Source organism: Myxine glutinosa, chromosome 1 (genome assembly GCF_964187855.1).
Source record: "Myxine glutinosa chromosome 1, kmMyxGlut1.1, whole genome shotgun sequence".
NCBI lineage: Eukaryota > Metazoa > Chordata > Myxini > Myxiniformes > Myxinidae > Myxine > Myxine glutinosa.
The window spans coordinates 445,130,777-445,152,545 of NC_136261.1; the positions used below are offsets into that span (position 1 = coordinate 445,130,777).

The following is a 21,769-nucleotide window of genomic DNA, read 5'->3' on the forward strand; positions in this document are numbered from 1 at the left end:
CACCCCCACCCATGCCGCAGTGTAATTTGATTGGTTGCGCCGAGTGAGCAAACTGCGGGGTGGGCCGTTAACAATGACTAACCCGATTGCGGAGCTTTGGCCGAAATCGCACCACAGGAACTCAATTGGGAAATCACTAAAGCGATCGGATGTGAATGAAAACCAAAGTGAAGGAGGAACAGGTATCTATTATTATTATTTACACAACCAAAGAAACCAAAGGAGAAGGAAAGAAATGAAAGTAATTTACAGAAGAAGAAGAAGACGCAGTGCAATCCTTATAACAAGCTTACTTATACCCCAGACAACACAAAGGACAGACGACAGGCAGACTCACACGAATGGGGAATGAAGGCAGGAACGAATGGCTGGAAGAGAAGGTGGGACCACAGGGCTGGATGAGGTTCAGGTCCGTGCAAGCGGCAGGGCTGGAGGTCCGAGGACCGCGGCACGACGTCGCGGTTTTCGTGCACGCCCTTGTTCGTTGGAGGTTGGTTCCAGCAGTTGCCGTCGGTGTTGGTTGGTATGGCGAGCACGCTCCGGATCCTCTGCACGTCTCCGCCTCCTGCATCCTTGAAGCTCCTTCAACACCCATGGAACTCTTGTACGGTTTCTCTCCCGTGTGAATTAGTCTGTGTCTATTTAAAGTTGAAGAACAAAGACCTTCAAACACATGGAACACTTGTGCGGCTTCTCTCCCTCGGGACTCTCCTCACTTGTCTCGTCCAGCGCACCTCCCTCAGAACTCAGGTGGGGGCTCCTCGCAACGGGTTATATAGGCCACACCCTCAAATCTTCACGAACCTCTTGATCGTTCTCTCTCCGCCCTCTCAAGCCAAACCCACTCATTCTCAGTTGGTTGATCGTGGCTGGCTGACTCCTCCTCTTGATGACGATGGGCGGGCCACGCCCTTCTTCCCCGAGTTAGAGCAAATGGCAATGGCGGTGAATGCAGTTGGTAATGGAGGTAATGCAGTTGGCAATGGAGGCAATGCAGTTGGTACTGGTGTTTTGGGGCAATTGAAAGGGGATTCTACCTTATTTCATTTGATGCAACGCAAGATTAACTTGTGGACACAGAGCCTTACCTGAGACATATAATAATGAGATAACTATTGAGGGAAGCCTAAAATTTGCTACGTGATGCGATGGACGAACTAAGGTGCAAACAATTAACAGCCAATTAAGCGGAAATGTACATAGGAAATTTACTACTAAATTGACAAAGTGAAGGTTCTAAAAACCGTAACACAGCACCCTAATTCCTCACGGCAATGCTCGGGCCGACAAAACTTTAACTTAGTGTGACACTCAGGTGTAATTCCCTCTACAATTAATCTGACCCTGAGTGTGACAGTTTTAAAACACAAATAAATATGTCCCGCTATTACATTGCACCCTACCTAACAGATTCATGCTCACAGGATAACCGAATTGCGGAATTAATTCTCAAACTAAACATGAATGGTGGGGAGCATTATTTACAAGTTACACTATTTTGGCTATTTACAAAACGCAGCCCAGGACCTGTGATTTCTTTTGGGAAACAAAAAGAAAATCCTGTGGGAGGGAGGATAGAGACAGCATGCACTGCATCGAAGCACCAGCACCAATAAACACCAAAGCACCATAAAGCACCAATCAACACAATCAGCATGAAAAGCACCATCCAGTGCTCATTTCACACATGTCATCACATTTCAATAATAACAAACTGATGACTCTCTTCTCAGCTCCTGCTCTGCTGGCCGATGTTCTTCCTGATGTTGTCTTTCTTGCTCTTCTTGCTTGCTGCCTATTTGCAAAGACAAAAAGGCACACAACGCGTCCATCTTTTTATTTATGGCCAACAGGGGCCGACTTTGGGTGGTTCACCTGTATGGCTTGGTGCCACCTCACCGAGGTCCGCAAGCAATATCTTGGGCCATCGTGGCCGGTCCCAGCAGAGGGGCCATGCCACAAAACTTGTGGTCCATAAGTGGTACTTGGCCACAGTACTGTGGTCCATATGGTGGTGCGCGGCCACAACAACGTGGTCCATAAAGTGGTGCATCGATGCAGGCAGCTAGTTGCGGGGATTCGGGCACACAATGGCGGACTCCCGCACGCTCCCCCTCAGTGCCCAGAGAGCACGATCCATGGGTCGGGGAAGGAAGACAGAGATGCAGCGTTAGCAAGGGGTAAGGTCACAAGGGTACACATCAACAAAGGTAATGCAAGGTGAGGTGCGCATGGGAGCGAGCTGAGAAAGTTCGTCCCTAGCGTTCGTCACCCCACCTGTCACCTACTCCACCCTTGCCCCTTACCCAGTATTTTTTTTTTTTTTTTTTTTTTTGTATACAACGTCGAGGCTCGTGAAAGAGCGAACATTAATCACACAGAAAGACAAACCGACACAAAAAACATATAACATAGGGAGCGGTAGACAAGATGGGGAGAGAGGGGGAAGGACACAAACACAACATTTGAGAGCAGGGACCGAGAGACATGGAGACATCGAGAGATCTGAGAGAGGGCGAGGGCTTTGGGGGGGGGGCGTGGGAAGGGGGCGGTGGGAGAGGTATAAAACATATGGACACTGCCAGGACTTCCAGGAAAGAAGTTGGAATTTCAAACAAGGTGGATCTGGGGTGTATTTACAAACAATTTACAAATTCGTCACTACCGACACGTCTTCCCCATATCTCCTAATACCAAATTCGTCATCACAATCCCACTAACCAAATTTGCCATCATCCAAATTCTTCATCAATTCCTCATAAGGAGGAAGAGATGGAACATCAAGCACAATGTCACACCCACATCATGATGCGTCTCACATTTCCAAAACATTTGCACAAAAAAACAAACATGGCATGGTGTGTAGTTCGGTCGTCACCTCAGGTGAGTGGCTGCAGATGGTGCGAGGAGATTTCAATCCTATCTACTTCCTAAATGACATAAACACACTTTACACTACCTGGGGTCTTTCCCTGCCAATCCATTGGCTATCTTACTCTATGCGGTTCTAAAAACCACTTCCCATTGACCAAACTGTGGTGCTCATCAATATGGGGTCTGACTCCCCCGATTCAACTCCCTGTGCCTTTGCACAATTTCGGGGCTGAGTCGTGTGGCTCCCCTAACAGGTCTACTTACCTGTGCACCTCCGCCACTGAAGTTGTCTCCCGGGCTTGCCTAGCTCCTCACCCTACCTATCTAACTGGGGAAGGCCCTCCCTGGCACTTACCCCCTCGGTGCCCTCTCTGGCACAGGGCTACCCGGGTCCATCCTCTGGATCCACGGGCCCCATCCACAACTCTAACGGCTCCCAGAGCCACCTGCGGCCTCACTTGGCCGACATCCTAACAGTGGCGGAGCGCCCAACCAATCATCCCTCTAGCAGGCCACACGCCCAGCCATTTTCACGTCACTAATGCACCCATCCAAACACCATTCTTCCCCATGCACCACAGATGCCAATATCCAACCACAATTTACGTATACCCTCTACCTAACTCTTAAACTACCCTCCCCGTGTATTCATGATAGGGGTCCATCCTCCCCATACACTCCCTTCGCACCAACCACTCCACTCCACATTTTCCATCATACTCACTCCACACCATCCATTCCATACTCCATACCAGCTATTCAACCATTCTCCATACACCTGTTCACTCACTTGCACACCTGTGCTCACACACCTGGTGCTTCCTGCACCCTCCTTCCTCCCAACCCACTTTTCACCATACACTTCCAACTCTCCTAACCATTGCCTCAGGCACCCAAATTCTCCCACGCTCATACACACATCTTCCCCGAGCATTGCCCCTCAATTCCTCATTTCAATATGCTCACCAGCACGCACAACTGCATCATCTGAACTACCTGGTATCCTTCTAACTTGGTGCTCCCCGTCTTCCCTTTAAACTAAGCACATACCACGTCATTAACAACCATTCTAACCTCTCTACGTCCCTGACTACCTGTACAATGTCCCTACTTACCGCTACCGTTACCTATTGTCATTCCTCTAGATCCCTATACAATTATCCAAACCCTCCCTCGGCGAGCTTACACTGCCAAAACCCCATAACTTGTGCTCATGTGCCCGGGTGTGAGGGATGGCAGAGTTGCCATCCCACCACATCGGGCATCTCCCACTATAAATTTTTGCCCATCCAATTTTTCTGCCAATCAAAATTTGCCAACCACTGCCAATCATTTTTGCCCATCAAATTTGCCAATCATTACTGCCAATCCTATTCACTATCCCCAATTTCGAATCGAAACACTATCATCATCACAGTCCGCTATATCTGAGCCTCTCGGTATGTCATGACATCATTAAAACTCGGCTTCGCAAAGCCGAGCAACGAATGCGGGTGGTTCGTCTACCGTGGGTTGAGTCTGTCCGGCATTCGGTTCAAGGGAGGCGGTTTGCTCGGGCCGAGATTCCACGCACCATCTCGGCGCGGAGCCTTTCAGTCTTGCCCGGCTGGAACGCCACAACCACAAGGGGGCACCGCTCCGGTCCCTCCTACCTGCCCTTGAACCTGACCGGTCGCCTTGCCCAGCAAGGCCGGGACTCGACCGTGCGGGGCGGGGCAAGGCCCGGATCGTGCGCGACGCTCCGAAGAGGAGCGACGCAGCACCGACCCACGTCGGGCCTCGCATCCAACAAAGCGCACCGCGCACCGAGTGCTCGCGTCGGCTATCCGTCGCCCTAAATGCTGCCCCGGTCCACGTCGATGCTCCCCGGACATGCTCACACCACTCGTTCCTTTTTACACTCACCAAACCCGGCGGCTCAGCTCCTCTCATGCATTCCACACACTCCATCCATTCCACCACTGCACCCTCTGTTACACACCACACCTCTCGCGCACATTCTCCCGGTATGTACTCCGTACCACTCATGGGGTTGCCCTCTTGCATCCACCCACTTACGTGCTCCGATGTGCTCTCTCGCACCTGCGCTACCACCAACTCAGGTGTGCCTCCTCGCACACACTCAACCATTCCAAGTGTGCATTCTCGCACCCGCTGCACCACCAACTCACTCTCCGTGTCACACTCTGTGCACTTACGCTCTGGCGTGCCTTCTCGCTCACACTCAGTATCACTTTCATCACCGCACGTACACTCTGTATCGCTCTCACTCTCTGTCGCATTCATTCTCACTTCCACACTCTGTGACACATTCACTCTCCGACGCACACTTTTTCGTCACACGCGTGCCATTTCCACTCACACAGCGCCCAACGGACCTCCCACAAACGCCCGCGGTACGCTGGGATCCCAAGCGCGCGAAAATTCTTTTCATGCCAAACAGCCTCCTGCAAAACCTCTTAACACCATATACCACCTTACTCACCCTTGGGATCCTCCTCTCCACGCGCACCTGCAAATCTTTATAAGGATTAGCCAGTACGGCATCAGGATGTGAACTCAGACTTTGCACATTATCCATCACTTTCCCCGATTTCATTCCTATCTCTGCCTTCTCTTCAATTTCAATTCCAACTATTTATTTTTCTTTGTTCACCTCGACAACAGCTGGCTTTATTAAAATTCCCTCTTCCACCTCAGCGGTCGCCGGCGTCCCCACATCCCGGGTCACGATTTCTACCCCGGTCCAGTTACCTGTGCCTTGCTCTGACTTGCTCAACCTGCGCTCCTCGACCCGCGTTACCTCGTCGTGCACCTGTATGCCCCTCCCGCTCAACCTGCAGTTAACCTCCCTCTCGGCCTCCCTTATCTCATATGCGGCTTGCCCCCTCGCCAACCCCTCATTAATTTATTTGGCTTGGCCAATTATGCCCCCCAGTTTGTCCCTTAATCTGCTTCCGAATCCCTCCAATTTGCTTCCTAACTTGTTCCATACTCCTCCCAATTTGCTGTTTAATCCCTCACATTTGTTGTCTAAACCCTCAAATTTGGCTTCTAGCCCCCCGATTTGATTTTCTAATCGCTCCCCCATTCTGTTTTCCAATCCTCCAATTTGGTTTCCCATGTCATTCCTCAATTGCTCACCCGTCTTGACCATAAGGGCCTCCATTTGTATCATAAAGAGGTTCAAATCCACATGTGCTGCGGGTGCGGCTGCCGCAACCCCGCGCGAGGCGCCATTTTGAGCGCCCGAAACCTCGTGCGCAAGGCCGCCATCCTGTGCGCCTGAAACCTCCGCGACCCAATGCGTATTGCCTTCCTCCCGCATTACTCCCACCTCCTCCCTGGGGTCCTGGGTTGACTCTAAACCCTCTCCTAGCTCCCCTACTGGCATCCGGTCGCCTTGATTATCCATGGCACTATTTTAATTTGGATATTAATAAAAATTTTGGCCGCTCCAAATTTTGACCAAATTTTTCCAGATATAAAACATTTGGTTCGGGCTTCAAATCCCACTCCCAGACACCAATTGTTACGGATCTGGGACGACGGTGCTCCCCTTGCCAAGGGGGGGTTAACCGCTTGTCCTTTATACTGGCCGTCGCCGATCCTGAGGGTATGACGTCACGCCCGGTCAGCGCTGGGTAGGGTATTAGGCCTATCCGTCCTATGACCTAAGTACCAGCACCTTCCGGGACGCAAGTAAACACCCCCGCCCGTGCCGCAGTGTAATTTGATTGGTTGCGCCGAGCGAGTGAACTGCAGCGCGGGCCGTTAACAATGACTAACCCGATTGCGGAGCTTTGGCCGAAATCGCACCACAGGAACTCAATTGGGAAATCACTAAAGCGATCGGATGTGAATGAAAACCAAAGTGAAGGAGGAACAGGTATTTATTATTATTATTTACACAACCAAAGAAACCAAAGGAGAAGGAAATAAACGAAAGTAATTTACAGAAGAAGAAGAAGATGACACAGGTCAATCCTTATAACAAGCTTACTTATACCCCAGACAACACAAAGGACGGACGACAGGCAGACTCACACGAATGGGGAATTAAGGCAGGAACGAATGGCTGGAAGAGAAGGTGGGACCACAGGGCTGGATGAGGTTCCGGTCCGTGCAAACGGCAGGGCTGGAGGTCCGAGGATCGCGGCACGACGTCGCGGTTTTCGTGCACGCCCTTGTTCATTGGAGGTTGGTTCCGGCAGTTGCCATCGGTGTTGGTTGGTACGGCGAGCACGCTCCGGATCCTCTGCGTGTCTCCGCCTCCTGCGTCCTCAAAACTCCTTCAACACCCACGGAACTCTTGTATGGTTTCTCTCCCGTGTGAATTAGTCTGTGTCTATTTAAAGTTGAAGAATGAAGACCTTCAAACACACGGAACACTTGTGCGGCTTCTCTCCCTCGGGACTCTCCTCACTCGTCTCGTCCAGCGCACCTCCCTCAGAACTCAGGTGGGGGCTCCTCACAACGGGTTATATAGGCCACACCCTCAAATCTTCACGAACCTCTTGATCGTTCTCTCTCCGCCCTCTCAAGCCAAACCCACTCATTCTCGGTTGGTTGATCGGGGCTGGCTGACTCCTCCTCTTGATGACGATGGGTGGGCCACGCCCTTCTTCCCCGAGTTGGAGCACATGGCAATGGCGGTGAATGCAGTTGGTAATGGAGGTAATGCAGTTGGCAATGGAGGCAATGCAGTTGGTACTGGCGTTTTGGGGCAATTGAAAGAGGATTCTACCTTATTTCATTTGATGCAACTCAAGATGAACTAGTGGACACAGAGCCTTACCTGAGACATATAATAATGAGATAACTATTGAGGGAAGCCTATTATTTGCTATGTGATGCGATGGACTAACTAAGGTGCAAACAATTAACAGCCAATTAAGGGGAAATGTACATAGGAAATTTACTACTAAATTTACAAAGTGAAGGTTCTAAAAACCGTAACTATATGTATATATATATATATATATATAGATAAAAACAAGTGTTGAGTTCAGCCAAGCACTCCTGTCACTGTCAGGCTATGGCTCAACATCCTTCTTCCTGTTCTCTCAACTGTCCATTATTACCTCTCTGACCATATTTTAGTCCCAGAAAGAGTGGGTATTTACTCAAATAAAAGTTAAAATCCTTTGCTTTGTAGATGAGAGTGCCCACTTCATTTTACCTTCAAAATTTACTCCTGGTACCAGTGATCTGATCCTATCAGCCATAATCCATTGTACCTTTTGTTAGATTCTACATTTTCTCAGTCTCTTCTTGATTTTGGAATAATTCAAACAATTATTCCTCCCAGTACTCCAGCAGAGATGCTGAGGACAGTTTGGAGGAGAAGCGGAGGTTGGTGTGCCAATTTGTGAATGAATCTGTGGATCTGATGAAGAGTGAAATAAACAAGAGGAAAATGGAGAAGCTTTCTCTTCTTGGGAAGCAGAGGCAGAAACTGGAGCAGCAGATGGAGGATCTACGTCAAGGAAAATCCGCAATGGACACAGCACTCCAGGATCTGGAGGCCATTTCCTTTCTGCAGGTGTGGTTTATCGTAAACGTATTGCAAAATTTACTGTTTAAAATATATTGTTTCGGGGGAGTCTGTCACTATTCAAGTATAAGCTTTTGGTTGAGGCCTTGTTTCATGTCACGGTCAATGGTAAAGGTGCAGTATACGATACAACGGTTCAAAAATGATTAAATAAATTGACTAGAAAGGTGAGTGAATGCATTTCCAGGTGTGTTTATGTCATCATGAAGTGAGATTTAGGTTTTATCACAATGAAGGTTTGGGATGAGAGTGAGTTCATGTCATGGTCTCCAAAGCAGTGATACAGCACGACTACCTGGTCACTGTTGAGGGTTTCAATCATTTCATCCAAGGATTTTATCCAAGGGATGCTCATGTGGACCTCCAGGTACCATGACATCATGGCTCTCATCATGTGCTGGATCATCGCGATTATTTTGGTTTATCCAGTGCCATGTTTATCCAGGTAGTCAAAGTTGCCTGTGTGTATCCACCTGGAGAACATTAGAATGAATTATGGTCAAACAACTACTTCACATAATTTGTTCCTGAACAATTCAACGTTGTTCATGTGAATACTGTTCGGGTTACAGATTTACCTTATCGCGTGTTTTCACCAAAGGGAAGTGAAGTACTGTTTCAAAATTAAAATCAAATTTATCTTTTCCTTTTCAAATTGAAAACATCTTTGGTTTATTACCCCATGCATGCGAAGCCTCCATCTCTTAAACTGTGACTCAATGCCGTCATAATGCAGTGTCTATGGTGATCAATATTGCCTCAGGAACACTAAACACCTGGATATTTTTAATGACGATCTTTAAAATCATCTTTTTATTAAAATTGAAGAACGTAAATGAACACTGTGTGGGGTATCGTGTTCTGTGAACTCTCTCGTATTTAATAAATAAAAACAAACATTCATTCATTCAAATATCTGGATCTCATTCTTTGTTTTCTTCCTTTTCAGGCTTCCAAGGACCTGCTAAAAAGGTGAAACTGCATTGGTATCCGACACGTTATCAGCACATCCTGATGTTTTTGACCCTGCTCACCTTCTTCTCTCCATGTCCATCTGTGATCTGTGCTCACCTTCTTCCCTCCATGTCCCTCCATGATCTCTGCTCACCTTTTCTCTCAATGTCTGTCCATGATCTCTGCTCACCTTCTTCTCTCCATGATCTCTGCTCACCTTCTTCTCTCAATGTCTGTCCATGATCTCTGCTCACCTTCTTCTCTCCATGATCTCTGCTCACCTTAGTCTCTCCATGTCCCTCTATTATTTCTGCTCACCTTCTTCTTCAACTGCTCTTTCTAATTATTCCTCATTCCCTTCCAAACCATTTCTGAAGATAATTCATAAAACACCTTACCCCACACTGTCTTGAGAAAAGGGCATGGAAGGGTCTTTTCAACTCTTGGTTTGCGTTTCCAAGCACGATCTACATTTCTTTGTCTGAATCTCGATATTTTCCAAGGTTGAAAGTGTGAGCGTCAAATTTGATTGGTCAATATAGTGGAAATTTGCGTTTCTCCAAATACTGTTAAACTGGAGGTTTTTGGAAGTGCCAACAAGGGGATTTGTTTTCTACAGTGTTCAAAATATAAAACACAAGCTGAAGTACCCAGCGTTGCTCGGGGAAATTCATGTAAGGTGAATATTAAAATATAATATGTATTTTGAAATATTAATGGGTGCCAATTTGATTGATACAGCTGCATGAAGAAGTGAATGTATTTTATTTGCCAGATGTAGGGTGCCCCTTTACATGAACTTTTCGAGAGCATTACTTGGTTCCTCCTAAGAACACAAGGGTACTCCAGCATGCACACGAGATTTTTTTGAATGTCCCTTCTTTTCTATAGTTTGCCACATGGCACATATGATATAGAGGGGCCTTTTCTATACCCATGCCATTTTTCCCCAAGAATGCTTGTTATCTTTACACTCATCAACTTTCACAATGAACATCTCACCCAGCAAACGTTGCAAAGTCAGAGAAAATAAACAATTTCTTACATATGGAATCATAGGTATGCAAGTGTTATCCATGCATGGAACGCAATACACTGTCTAACAGTACATGACAAGTGCTTCAATAGATAGTGTACATCAACATGAATTACAAAGAGATTGATGGACATTGGACATGGTTTACAACATTTGAACCTGGATACATGAATTACAAGGAGATTGATGGACAATGGACAAAGACATGGTTTATAACATTTGAACCTGGATACATGAATTACAAGGAGATTGATGGACAATGGACAAAGACATGGTTTACAACATTTGAACCTGGATACATGAATTACATGGAGATCGATGGACAATGGACAAAGACATGGTTTATAACATTTGAACCTGGCTTCTCTGCGTCTTGTCCGAGGACCTCAGATGGGAACACCAACAGATGGTAACAAACATTACTTCTGAGAATGGTGTTGTCCCATGTCCTGCCGCAAACACCTTGTTGGATTATTCTCACCAAGGTCTTGCCTCTGCAGACAGATGGTTTTCTATCCCATCACTTCGGAACTTGTCCTTTGTTCTGTCCATCTCCTGTCAGGAAGCCGAGTCCAGGACCAACTGACTCACCAAGTCTGCTTCTTGCCTCGTGCTCTTCATCTCATCTTTCAGCATGTCATTCATCATTGATTTATTCTTTCCCCAAAGCACACCTCATTCTCTCCAACCCTCACCGACACTCTCTTTCCATCCTGTTCATCGTTTTTTTTCTGCCTGTTTACTTCATTCTCGATTAGGCTCCTCTGGAATCGAGACTTCTGAATAAAAATACAAATTATTACACAAATTCACTCGATCTATTTTCTATTTTTAATTATTTACAACTCTTTTACAGATAACCTGTTTTGTTATGTAAAGATGTATTATTTTAACAATATTCTCTCCTCCAATAATTTCTAAAACTGATGTTTTTCCTTTTTATTCCAAGGCTCACGACCATGTCAGACTTTAATTCCGTGAAGAGGACACCGCTCCCAGTTCTGGACTTCTCGAAGGAGGAGAAGAATTTGGACGGGCTCATCACGCTCAATAAGAACTTCCTGGAGAAGATACAGAGTGAGTGACACAAACTGGACATTTCATCAAAAAATATTAAGGGAACACAAAACGTGGCACAAATATGGAAGAGAAACGGGAAGAGAGAGAACGGCACTCATTGGAGAGCAATTCCTCCGCCAGGTGAACAGTTTACAATTTGTATCCCAGAGTAGACCAGAAAATCACAATACAGGATCGCATTTAATCAAAATCATCCATCCACAACTTTTGAGATATCCTGCGATATATCGTATCTCCCAATGGCGAAGCATCACTTTCAAAATTCGACGATCTGGATCCGGATCCGGATCTTCAACAAAATTGAATCGATTCTTCCTTCTCACACACACAACCTGTCCAACAAGTTTCATCCAAATCCGTCCATAACGTTTAGAGATATCCTGCTATATGCTGAATTTAGCCCATCACTCAATGGTGAAGAATCACTGAAAAAATAAATAATTATCAGATCCGAATTCATATTCAGATCTTCACCAAAATCGAATATGTTTGTCCTTGTCAGACACCCAACCGGTCCACCAAGATTCCTCCAAATCCGTCCACAACTTTTTGAGATATCCTGCTGTGTATCATTTTTGGTCTTATCTCCCAATTGTGAAGAATCACTTTAAAAATTCTACAAGCCGGATCCGAATCTGCATCTTCACCAAAATATAATCATTTTGTCGATGTCAAATACGGTACATCTCTGCCAAATTTCGTCCGAATCCGTTCACAACTTTATTGAGATATTTTGTTCACAAACGGACAGACAGACAAACAGACAGACAGGGGTAAAAACATAACCTACATCCACCTTTGGTGGCAGAGGTAAAAATTCTAGAAAATGAACAAATGATAATGTTTTTATTGTGTACCACATCATGGATCAGGATGAGTGAGGTTACAGAGGGTAAAAAGCAAACATGGTTTCAGTGGGGCAACAGGTGTACACAACAGGTAGATGCAACAAGCAAGGTATCCAACAAACAGGAGAATAATAAAGATGGGAGGGGAGGAAATATCTGAAACCACGGGGCTTGGGAGAGGTGGGGTTCACAAGGGCAGAAATATTTACACGTAGTGATGGGAGACGACATGATGTGTTGGTGTAACAGGAACGTGAAGTCCCTGGAAGGAAAGTTAGATTGAATCATCCCCGGAAAGCAGTTCCGCAAATCAGATAAATGACTGTATATTTATATTAAGTCGAGATTTTGGGAGTTTGATTAGAAGGAGTTACTGTAAGAAGGGATTCATCCTCGATATATTAGAGATGGTCAGAGATCTAAGAGAGGAGAGGGATCAATAATGGAGGAAATGGGTTACAAATCACACAAACAACAGGTATGAATAACTAATGTAACGTGTTAGATGGGGTGATGTAATAGACACTGGGTAAAACGGCGGTAAAAGCCTGAATAAATTTATTTATACACCTTTAACCCTTTATTCAAATTTAATTAATTATACACTTGAACACGATAACACAAATCACCTTCATAATACCTCCAAGAACCATGATATATGTCGACATCGAACAAGAGATTTATTTTGGTCGTGACCCCGAAGCCGTTCTCTTAAGAGGGAAATAAAATGGAAGAAAAAGAAAAGAATGAAAAGGAGGAAATATGGAATTTTAAATAATCTGTAAATGGAGCGAGGAAGAAGAACCCTGTTTCCGTTTCCCTTCACTTCCAAAGATTTATCAAGTTGTTCTGATCCAGCTCCACCTTCTCCGGATGCTCCACCGGCCCCTCTGTGGAAATTATTAGAGAAGAACAAAAACTACAAGATGTGAAATTTTCTTGTTTTATGTTTATGAAGATGTTTTTATCTTTTGACCAAATAGTTAAACAAGAACAGACACATTCAAAGTACACTGCCCCCAATGCCAAATAAATTAATAGTGTAGGCTCAGTACTGCATAAGTGTAGTTTGTGAAACCCATCCATGGACATGATCATCATGGGGTCATCAGCCATGCAAAGATCAATATCGCTGATGATGATAATGATGATGATGAGGATGATGATGATGATGAGAGGGAGTTGCACGTGAGAGGGTGAAGAAGAGGCCACCGATATGCTTCTGTAAGATGTCGATTGACGCCGTGTTCTATGGTGATCAATAAAGCCTCCATCTCCTCAACTGTGACTCATCGTCGTATTAGTACAGTGTAGTCGTGCTGGTACAGTGTAGCCATGCTAGTGCAGTGGAGTCGTGTTAGTACAGTGTAGTCGTGTTGGTACAGTGTAGTCGTGTTGGGTACAGTATAGTCGTGTTAGTATAGTGTAGTCGTGCTAGTACAGTGTAGTCGTGATAGTACAGTGGCGTCGTGATAGTGCAGTGTAGTCATGTTAGTACAGTGTAGTCGTGTTGGGTACAGTGTGGTCGTGTTGGGTGCAGTGTAGTTGTGTTAAACTTCCAGATTTTAAAAATGATCTTTAAATTGTTTATATTATTAAAATTGAAGTAAAGACTTGAACACTGCGTGGAGTATCATGTTCTATGAAGTCTCAGGTTTTTCAAGTAATGATTTTGAATGATGGAGGATACACCGTCTGTAGCTTGATTTGGAGGCCATTTTGCTTTGCTTTTGCTGTTCGTCCCACCTAAAATCTCGTTAAAATTTTTTCCTTTCCTATAGGTTGGAATTCCAGCATGGATTCAGGAAATCAAAGTATTGTGATTGGAAAAATCGGTGATGACGTGAATGAGGAACTAAAATATGTTCCACTCCGGAAATATAAATTTCCAGGAAAAAAAACTTTCTTACATTCCACGTATTCCCTCTGCCTCTGAAGGTGGATGGAGGTTATGTTTTCACCCTTGTCTATGTCTTTGTCTTGTTTGTTTGTTTGTCTGTGAGCAGGATATCTCAAATAATTGTGGATGGATTCGGGCGGAATCTTGTGGATAGGTTGGGTGTGTGACGAGGACGAATTCATCCGATTTGGGGAACATCCGAATCCAGATCCGGAACAGAATTTTTAACTGATTCCACATCATGGAGAGTTGGGGCCAAAAACGATATCCTGCGTCACACGATATTTCAAAAAGTTGTGAATGAGTTATGACAAAACTTGGTGAATGAGTTGGTTGGGTGACAATACCAAGCTGATTCGACTTTGGTTCAGGTCTGGATCCAGATCCGGTCTTTCAGGGGATACAAAACATAAACTGTGCAGCCTGGTGGAGGTATGCGCTCTACAAGGTGCCGTTCTAGTTAATTTTGTTATGATAAAGAAACATTATGGACCAGAAATACAAGACAAACAGAATTTAAATCATTTCTCATAAATTATAAAATTCATAACATGAAATCCACAAAGTTGTGATCCGGGATTGTCGGCGGATCGGCCCGTGAGGGAGAGAAATCATATTTTGTGGCGAAAACAAACATTTTACAGGTGAATGAGGAGATTGTGAGGAATCAGAAAATGAACTTGGTGTTTGTGCAAAACTTAACATCCAAGTCGATGTTACTGATCATTCATTCATTCATTGTTTTATTCTTCTCATGAACTGTAATTGTAAAAGTTTGTAAAAGTGGAGGATCCTTGTGTAAAAGTTGTTAAAATGAATTCTGTTCAGTGAAGTGTTCACGGAACATCACAAACGATGCAGAAACCTTTGGTCAATATTTCCAGGTGTCGTACATGAAACACACACTGATTACACAGTGATGCGTCACGTGGAAACATGTCAGGTGAATGAGTTGTTCTCACTTCCATCTTCAAATAATTTATTCATTGTTATGATAAAAACAACTGATCAATGAACATTATGAAAGGCTGGACAAAATAATTCAATCATTTCCATTTTGGATCGATCAACCATTGGGTCAATTCAGGGAAACTTAAAAAATAAAATAGGACCGCGGGTCCTGAAGCTCACCTGGATCAGGAGCAACAGTCGCTCAACCCCCCACGGACCCTCTCAGACTCTGATATGTTTAATGCTGTGAACAAATTTTGGTGCATCATGGGTGATGAAGGTTGTGAACAAGTTTTTCAAAATTGTGTGTGTAGTTTCAGAGAAGAGAGCAAATACCTATTTTGGGGTCAAACCCCCGTAGTTCCCCTTATTGAGCACAGATTTTGATGTGATGAATTCACCTTCATGAAGCATCAAATATGAAGCTCATGTCCAACTTTCATCAACATCATGTGTTTGGTTCAAGCGATAATGACTGAAGTGTTTACAGACTCAATCCCTCCCTCCCTCAATCCCTCCCTCCCTCACTCCCTCACTCACTCACTTACCTATGGACAATCCTCGATCGCATAAGCTCACCGCACTAAAGTCCAGGTGAGCTAAAAATACTGAGTTGGTAAAGGGAATTTTTCAATCTATAATTTTTTCACAGGTGCACTGACCTATCACGGAGCGATCAACAGATTAATTTCACCAAGAACGATCTCACATCAACATAAATCATTCACATGTTCCTAAAATCATTCACATGCATATTGAATAATTCGCATGTTGCTTCAATCATTGACATGTACCTGGAATAATTCACATGTTCCTTGAATCATTCACATGTACCTTGAATCAATTACATGCACATTGAATCATTCACATGTACCTTGAATAATTCGCATGTTTCTTGAATCATTCACATGTTTCTTGAATCATTCACTTGTTCCTGGAATCATGTGATGTTTAATTCCAGTGAAGAAGGAAAGATTCATTCTATCTTGTGGAGAAAACGAATGAGCGATCACTCCATTTTACTACATGAGAGGGAAGTGTAAGGACAATGTTGGGAAATTTCCTTCATGAATCGATGAAAATTATAATTTATTTAATACAAAATGGAGGTTCCATGTCTCTTCCCCCATGTTTGTTGTGTTTAGATTTTTCGTTAAAAGATAAAATAAATCTTAATTAACAAAAAAACAATAGAATTTCACATCTTGTAATTTTTGTTAATCTTTAATCATTTCCACAGAAGGACCGGTGGAGCATCCGGAGAAGGTGGAGCTGGATCAGAACAACTTGAGAAGACTTTGTAAGTGAAGGGAAATGAGGAGGGGGTTCTTCTTCTTCCTTCCATTTACAGATCATTTAAAATTCCATATTTTCTCCTTTTCATTCTTTCCTTTTTCTTCTGTTTTATTTCCCTGTTCATATTTTCCTTCACTCTATTCCACTTATTTATTTTCCAACTCGATTTTCCCTCTTGTCAAGTGTCACAAAACCCAAGGTTTGTTTAATTGAACGATGTCCAACCAGGAAGAGGGGATAGTCCAAACTTGTGTTTGCTGATTAAAGGCCTTTCTTAATCCACACCCTCTCCTCCCTCCTCTCTCATCCCCCACCCCCATCCCCTTCCCTCTCTCTCTTCCTCACTTCCCCCATCCCCTCTCTCTCTTCCCCACTACCCCATCCCCCTCTCTCTCTCCCCCACTACTCCATCCCCTCTCTCTCTCCCCCACTACCCCATCCCCCTCTCTCTCTCCCCCACTACCCCATCCCCCTCTCTCTCTCCCCCACTACCCCATCCCCTCTCTCTCGTCCTCACTTCCCCATCCCCCTCTCTCTCTCCCCCACTACCCCATCCCCCTCTCTCTCCCCCACTACCCCATCCCCCTCTCTCTCCCCCACTACCCCATCCCCCTCTCTCTCTCCCCCACTACCCCATCCCCCTCTCTCTCTCCCCCACTACCCCATCCCCCTCTCTCTCTCCCCCACTACCCCATCCCCCTCTCTCTCTCCCCCACTACCCCATCCCCCTCTCTCTCTCCCCCACTACCCCACCCCCCTCTCTCTCTTCCCCACTACCCCATTCCCCTCTTTCTCTCGTCCTCCCCTTCTCACCAACGATGTAATCAGAACAAGGTCTTTCTTGACAAATCGTGGTTCGTTCTGAAACATAATCCGGTATAAATTGCTCGTTCGTCACAGATAAAATTTACAATCCTGAAGGAATTTGTAACATATTTCCCAATCTCTCACATAAACATCTTACATCAACAAACATTGTGGAATCATAATATATCTATAATAATAAAAAGGTGTGTGTGTGTGTGTGTGTGTGTGTGTGTGTGTGTGTGTGTGTGTGTGTGTGTGTGTGTGTGTGTGTGTGTGTGTGTGTCCGTCTCCTCCATAACTCCAAAACCATGAAACGTAGCACCCCCAAACTTTGCATACATACCTCTCCACCTCCAATGGATTACATGAAGGAAAACTGTGCCTTTGTGTGTGTGTTTTTAAGATAATTTACACTAACAGGCTTATCTTTGGTCAGCCTGCGTTCAGGTCGCTCAGCTTGGGGTCTTAATTCCCCCCATTTTGTCCACTCAATTCCAGTATGCCCTGCGTCAGACAGAACAGATCGGTTTCTGTGTAATAAAGCTTGCTTGAGTGCTTGAGCTGCTCGGTGAGCACTCTCCAAGCAGCTTGGTAATGGGTGGAACACCCCTGCTCCCTCCTCAGATTGAGTCTATTTTATTTAGTTCCTTCCTTTAAAGAGTAAAAATATGGGCAATACACCTGGCGCTCACCTGGTAGAATAACCAGTATACTGCACTGACTAAAGGTATTTTAAACCAATTACAATGGTTGCCAGAAGACAGGGCAGCAGGGAGAATCATACTGACATAATCAATAGACTTCAAACAAACAAAACATACCTATTTTGGGGTCCACTCCCACATACCTCCTTTTGTAATGCCTTGAACAAACATTTATACATCACGTGTGGTGAAGGTTGTGGGGGAGTTTCATCGAAATAGTGTTCGTCGTTTCAGGGGAAAAAGCAAATACCTATTTTGGGGGGAAATCTGGCTCCACGCAGACCCCCTGAGATCCCGTTTTTTTTCATTGTCGTGAACAAACTTTAGTCACAACACAACAAATATCATTTGTGCCAAATTTGGTCAAAATCCCATCAGCGGTTTTGCAGAAGAAGTTTCAAGTGTTTACAGACAGACGGACGGACGCCGCGCCATCGCATAAGCTCACCTGAACTTTGTTCCAGGTGAGCTAAAAAGTACGTATATCAACGAACGAAGCAGCCCCCCCCCCCCCTCAACGCCCTCCCATCCCTCTCCCCCCCACCCCCCGGTGCCTCGCCTTTGTTGTGCTATTTTATTTTCCCCCTTTTTGTGTGATCTGCTTTCATTATACGACGTCACTTCCACATAAGTAGATACATCGATACATATAAACACCGTTTCCTGTCCGCAATTGTTCCTTATCCACGGCGACATCTTATAAGTTACAAACTCCACTCAGGGTACAAATACAACTTATGAAGGGGCGAGGGTAGCATCGGTAATGTGTCCACGGCATCACGTGGGGGCATGGTGGGGGGGGGGGGGGAAGGGGTGGGTAACATCGGTAATGCGCCCACAGCATCACGCGGGGGCATGGGGGGAGGGGGTAACATCGATAATGTGCCCACAGCATCACGTCGGGGCATGGGGGGGGGGGGGTGGGGGGGAGAAGGTAACATCAGTAATGTGCCAACAGCATCACGTGGGGCCATGGGGGGTGGGGGGAGAGGGTAACATCGGCAATGTGCCCACATCATCACGTGGGGGCATGGGGGGTGGGGGGAGAGGGTAACATCGGCAATGTGCCAACGCCATCACGTTGAGGCATGGGGGGAGGGGGGGAGAGGGTAACATCAGAATGTGCCCACATCATCACGTGGGGGCATGGGGGGTGGGGGGAGAGGTTAACATCGGCAATGTGCCAACGCCATCACGTTGAGGCATGGGGGGAGGGGAGGGAGAGGGTAACATCAGAATGTGCCCACAGTATCACGTGGGGGCATGGGGGGGAGAGGGTAACATCAGAATGTGCCCACAACATCACGCGGGGGCATGGGGGGCAGAGAGGGTAACATCAGAATGTGCCCACAACATCACGCGGGGGCATGGGGGAGGGGGGGCGGGGAGGGTAACATCAGAATGTGCATAAATAAATAAAAACAATTGTTGTAATAAAAGTTTTTTTGTGATAAAAAGATAAATGTGTTTGTTTTTGTTCGTTTGTCTAACAATGTCCGCGACCCCGTGTCGTGTCCGCAGATGGACGGAGCCCGAGTCTGGACCCAAACTCTGCACATCGACAGATCACGATCTCCGGGGATCTCAGGACGGCGACTCGAACCTGGACCGAGAATCAGTACCCGGAACATCCTGATCGGTTTGATGTTCATGCACAAGTTGTTTCCCGTGATTGTTTCTCCTCAGGTCGCCATTACTGGGAGGTCGATGTGAGGTCGAGTTGTTTGTGCAGAATCGGGATCTGTTTAAACTCCATGGGGAGAAAAGGGGCAGAGAGCTTGTTGGGAGAGAATCCCGAGTCTTGGTGTTTACGGAAATGTAACAACAAATTCTCCGCACATCACAACAATCAATGTACCTCCCTGTCCGTGCCGGGGGATCATGAACGGTTTGGGTTCTTCTTGGATTGCGAGGCGGGAGAGTTGACGTGTTTCGGGGACTCGCGGGTCCTGCACGTGTTCAGGGGGAACTTCATGGACCCCGTTAAACCCGCTATTGGGATTTGGGGTGGTTCCGTTCATTTTGTAAATTTGGTGAAATAAACTTTCATCACGAACTGATCCGGTTATTTTGGGTTCAAATCAATCAAATCATTTACCTGTTCATGACGATGTGATTCACCTGTTCATGACGATGTGATTACTGATTAATGTTTATATTATAATAAAGTTTATATAATTTAATAAGGTCGTTGTTTATCTTATTTAATGTGAAATGAACTTTAACCCGAACTCTTCATTCTCCTCACGATACAATACGGATTCTTCTTCTTCAAACGTGTGATTGAATGGAATGTTTGACTGAAGAAAGTCCCTCCATGTAGATGAAACCCTTTGTGTTTACCTGGAATGGAACACCGGCGTTTATCGTGAAGGTGAGAGTGGGTTTGGATCGGATCACAGGTAGAATGTGGAACCCTGGATGTAATTAACAGAACGTTCATCATGTATCGCGAATCACACCGTTGGAAAAATGGCCAGGTGACCTTTTGGGTGTTACTGTCTCGTTTGGTCCGATGAAGGGTTCACACCTGAAACGTCAGGTTCTCATTGTTTCCCACAGAGGTTTTAATCTTAATCTTCGTGGAAATCTCTTCCATCCAATCAAAACACAGAGATAAAATAATTTAATAACCAGTGCAGTGACGTCACTAAGTTAATTTAGCGTCATCAGGTGAATGCAAATTCCAGAGAAGGCGTCGCATCAAGTACTGTGATAAACAATTCATATTCACCTGGTGGGAGGTAAACCGTGATCATACAGGTGCTGCCCTCAGGGCGACATTGCACTCCGGGAGGGGCAGGTTGGGGCTCACCCTCCAATTTCCCCAATTGGGGGAAACTCGACCCGGCAATTTTTGGTTGTGGGGACTTCGATCTCGCTGTACCTGGATATTTAAACAAAGAACAGGTAAACACCATGTTAAACATTCACTAATTCACTTCTTAATTTTACACGTCGACGCCATTGAATGTTGATATTACAACCTGTATGACGAATCTTCCCAGGTATTACGTTTGTATCGTGAGTGAAAAACCTGCGATAAAACATGTATGAAAAGTGTTTTGTGACGTCACAATATCAAAACAATGCGCAGTGGTATTGTAAACAAGGGTGTTTCACAGGTAGGATGATCCATCAATGCGTGGTAGGGGGCTCACCCCTGGGTTTCACAGGTAGGATGATCCACCAATGCGCGGTATGGGGCTCATCATGGTGTTTCACAGGTAGGATGTTCCATTGATCCATCAATGCACGGTATGGGGCTCATCATGGTGTTTCACAGGTAGGATGATCCATCAATGCGCGGTATGGGGCTCATCCTGGTGTTTCACAGGTAGGTTGATCCCTCAATGCGTGGTTGGGGGCTCACCCCTGGGTTTCACAGGTAGGATGATCCACCAATGCGCGGTATGGGGCTCATCATGGTGTTTCACAGGTAGGATGTTCCATTGATCCATCAATGCACGGTATGGGGCTCATACCGGTGTTTTACAGGTAGGATGATCCAGCACTGCGCGGTCGGGGCTCATCCCGGTGTTTCACAGGTAGGATGATCCAGCACTGCGTGGTCGGGGCTCATCCCGGTGTTTCACAGGTAGGATGATCCATCAATGTGCGGTAGGGTCTCAACCCGGTGTTTCACAGGTAGGATGATCCATCGATGCATGGTAGGGGGCTCATCCCGGTGTTTAACAGGTAGGATGGTCCATCAATGCGCGGTAGGGGCTCATCCCGGTGTTTCACAGGTAGGATGATCCA

At 45.6% G+C, this 21,769-nt stretch overlaps 1 protein-coding gene across 1 annotated transcript in view; it reads left to right on the top strand.

Annotated features, from left to right (window-relative positions):
• LOC137418070 (E3 ubiquitin/ISG15 ligase TRIM25) overlaps positions 1-20,193 on the top strand; it is a 54,705-nt gene extending 34,512 nt beyond the window's left edge. The window contains exons 4-8 of the mRNA XM_078770832.1: positions 8,186-8,419; positions 9,381-9,403; positions 11,371-11,498; positions 16,441-16,500; positions 19,529-20,193. Coding sequence (XP_078626958.1) covers positions 8,186-8,419; positions 9,381-9,403; positions 11,371-11,498; positions 16,441-16,500; positions 19,529-20,049 — 966 coding nt within the window. The 3' untranslated portion in view covers positions 20,050-20,193. The remainder of the gene's footprint in view (positions 1-8,185; positions 8,420-9,380; positions 9,404-11,370; positions 11,499-16,440; positions 16,501-19,528) is intronic.
• Positions 20,194-21,769: the final 1,576 nt, after the last annotated feature.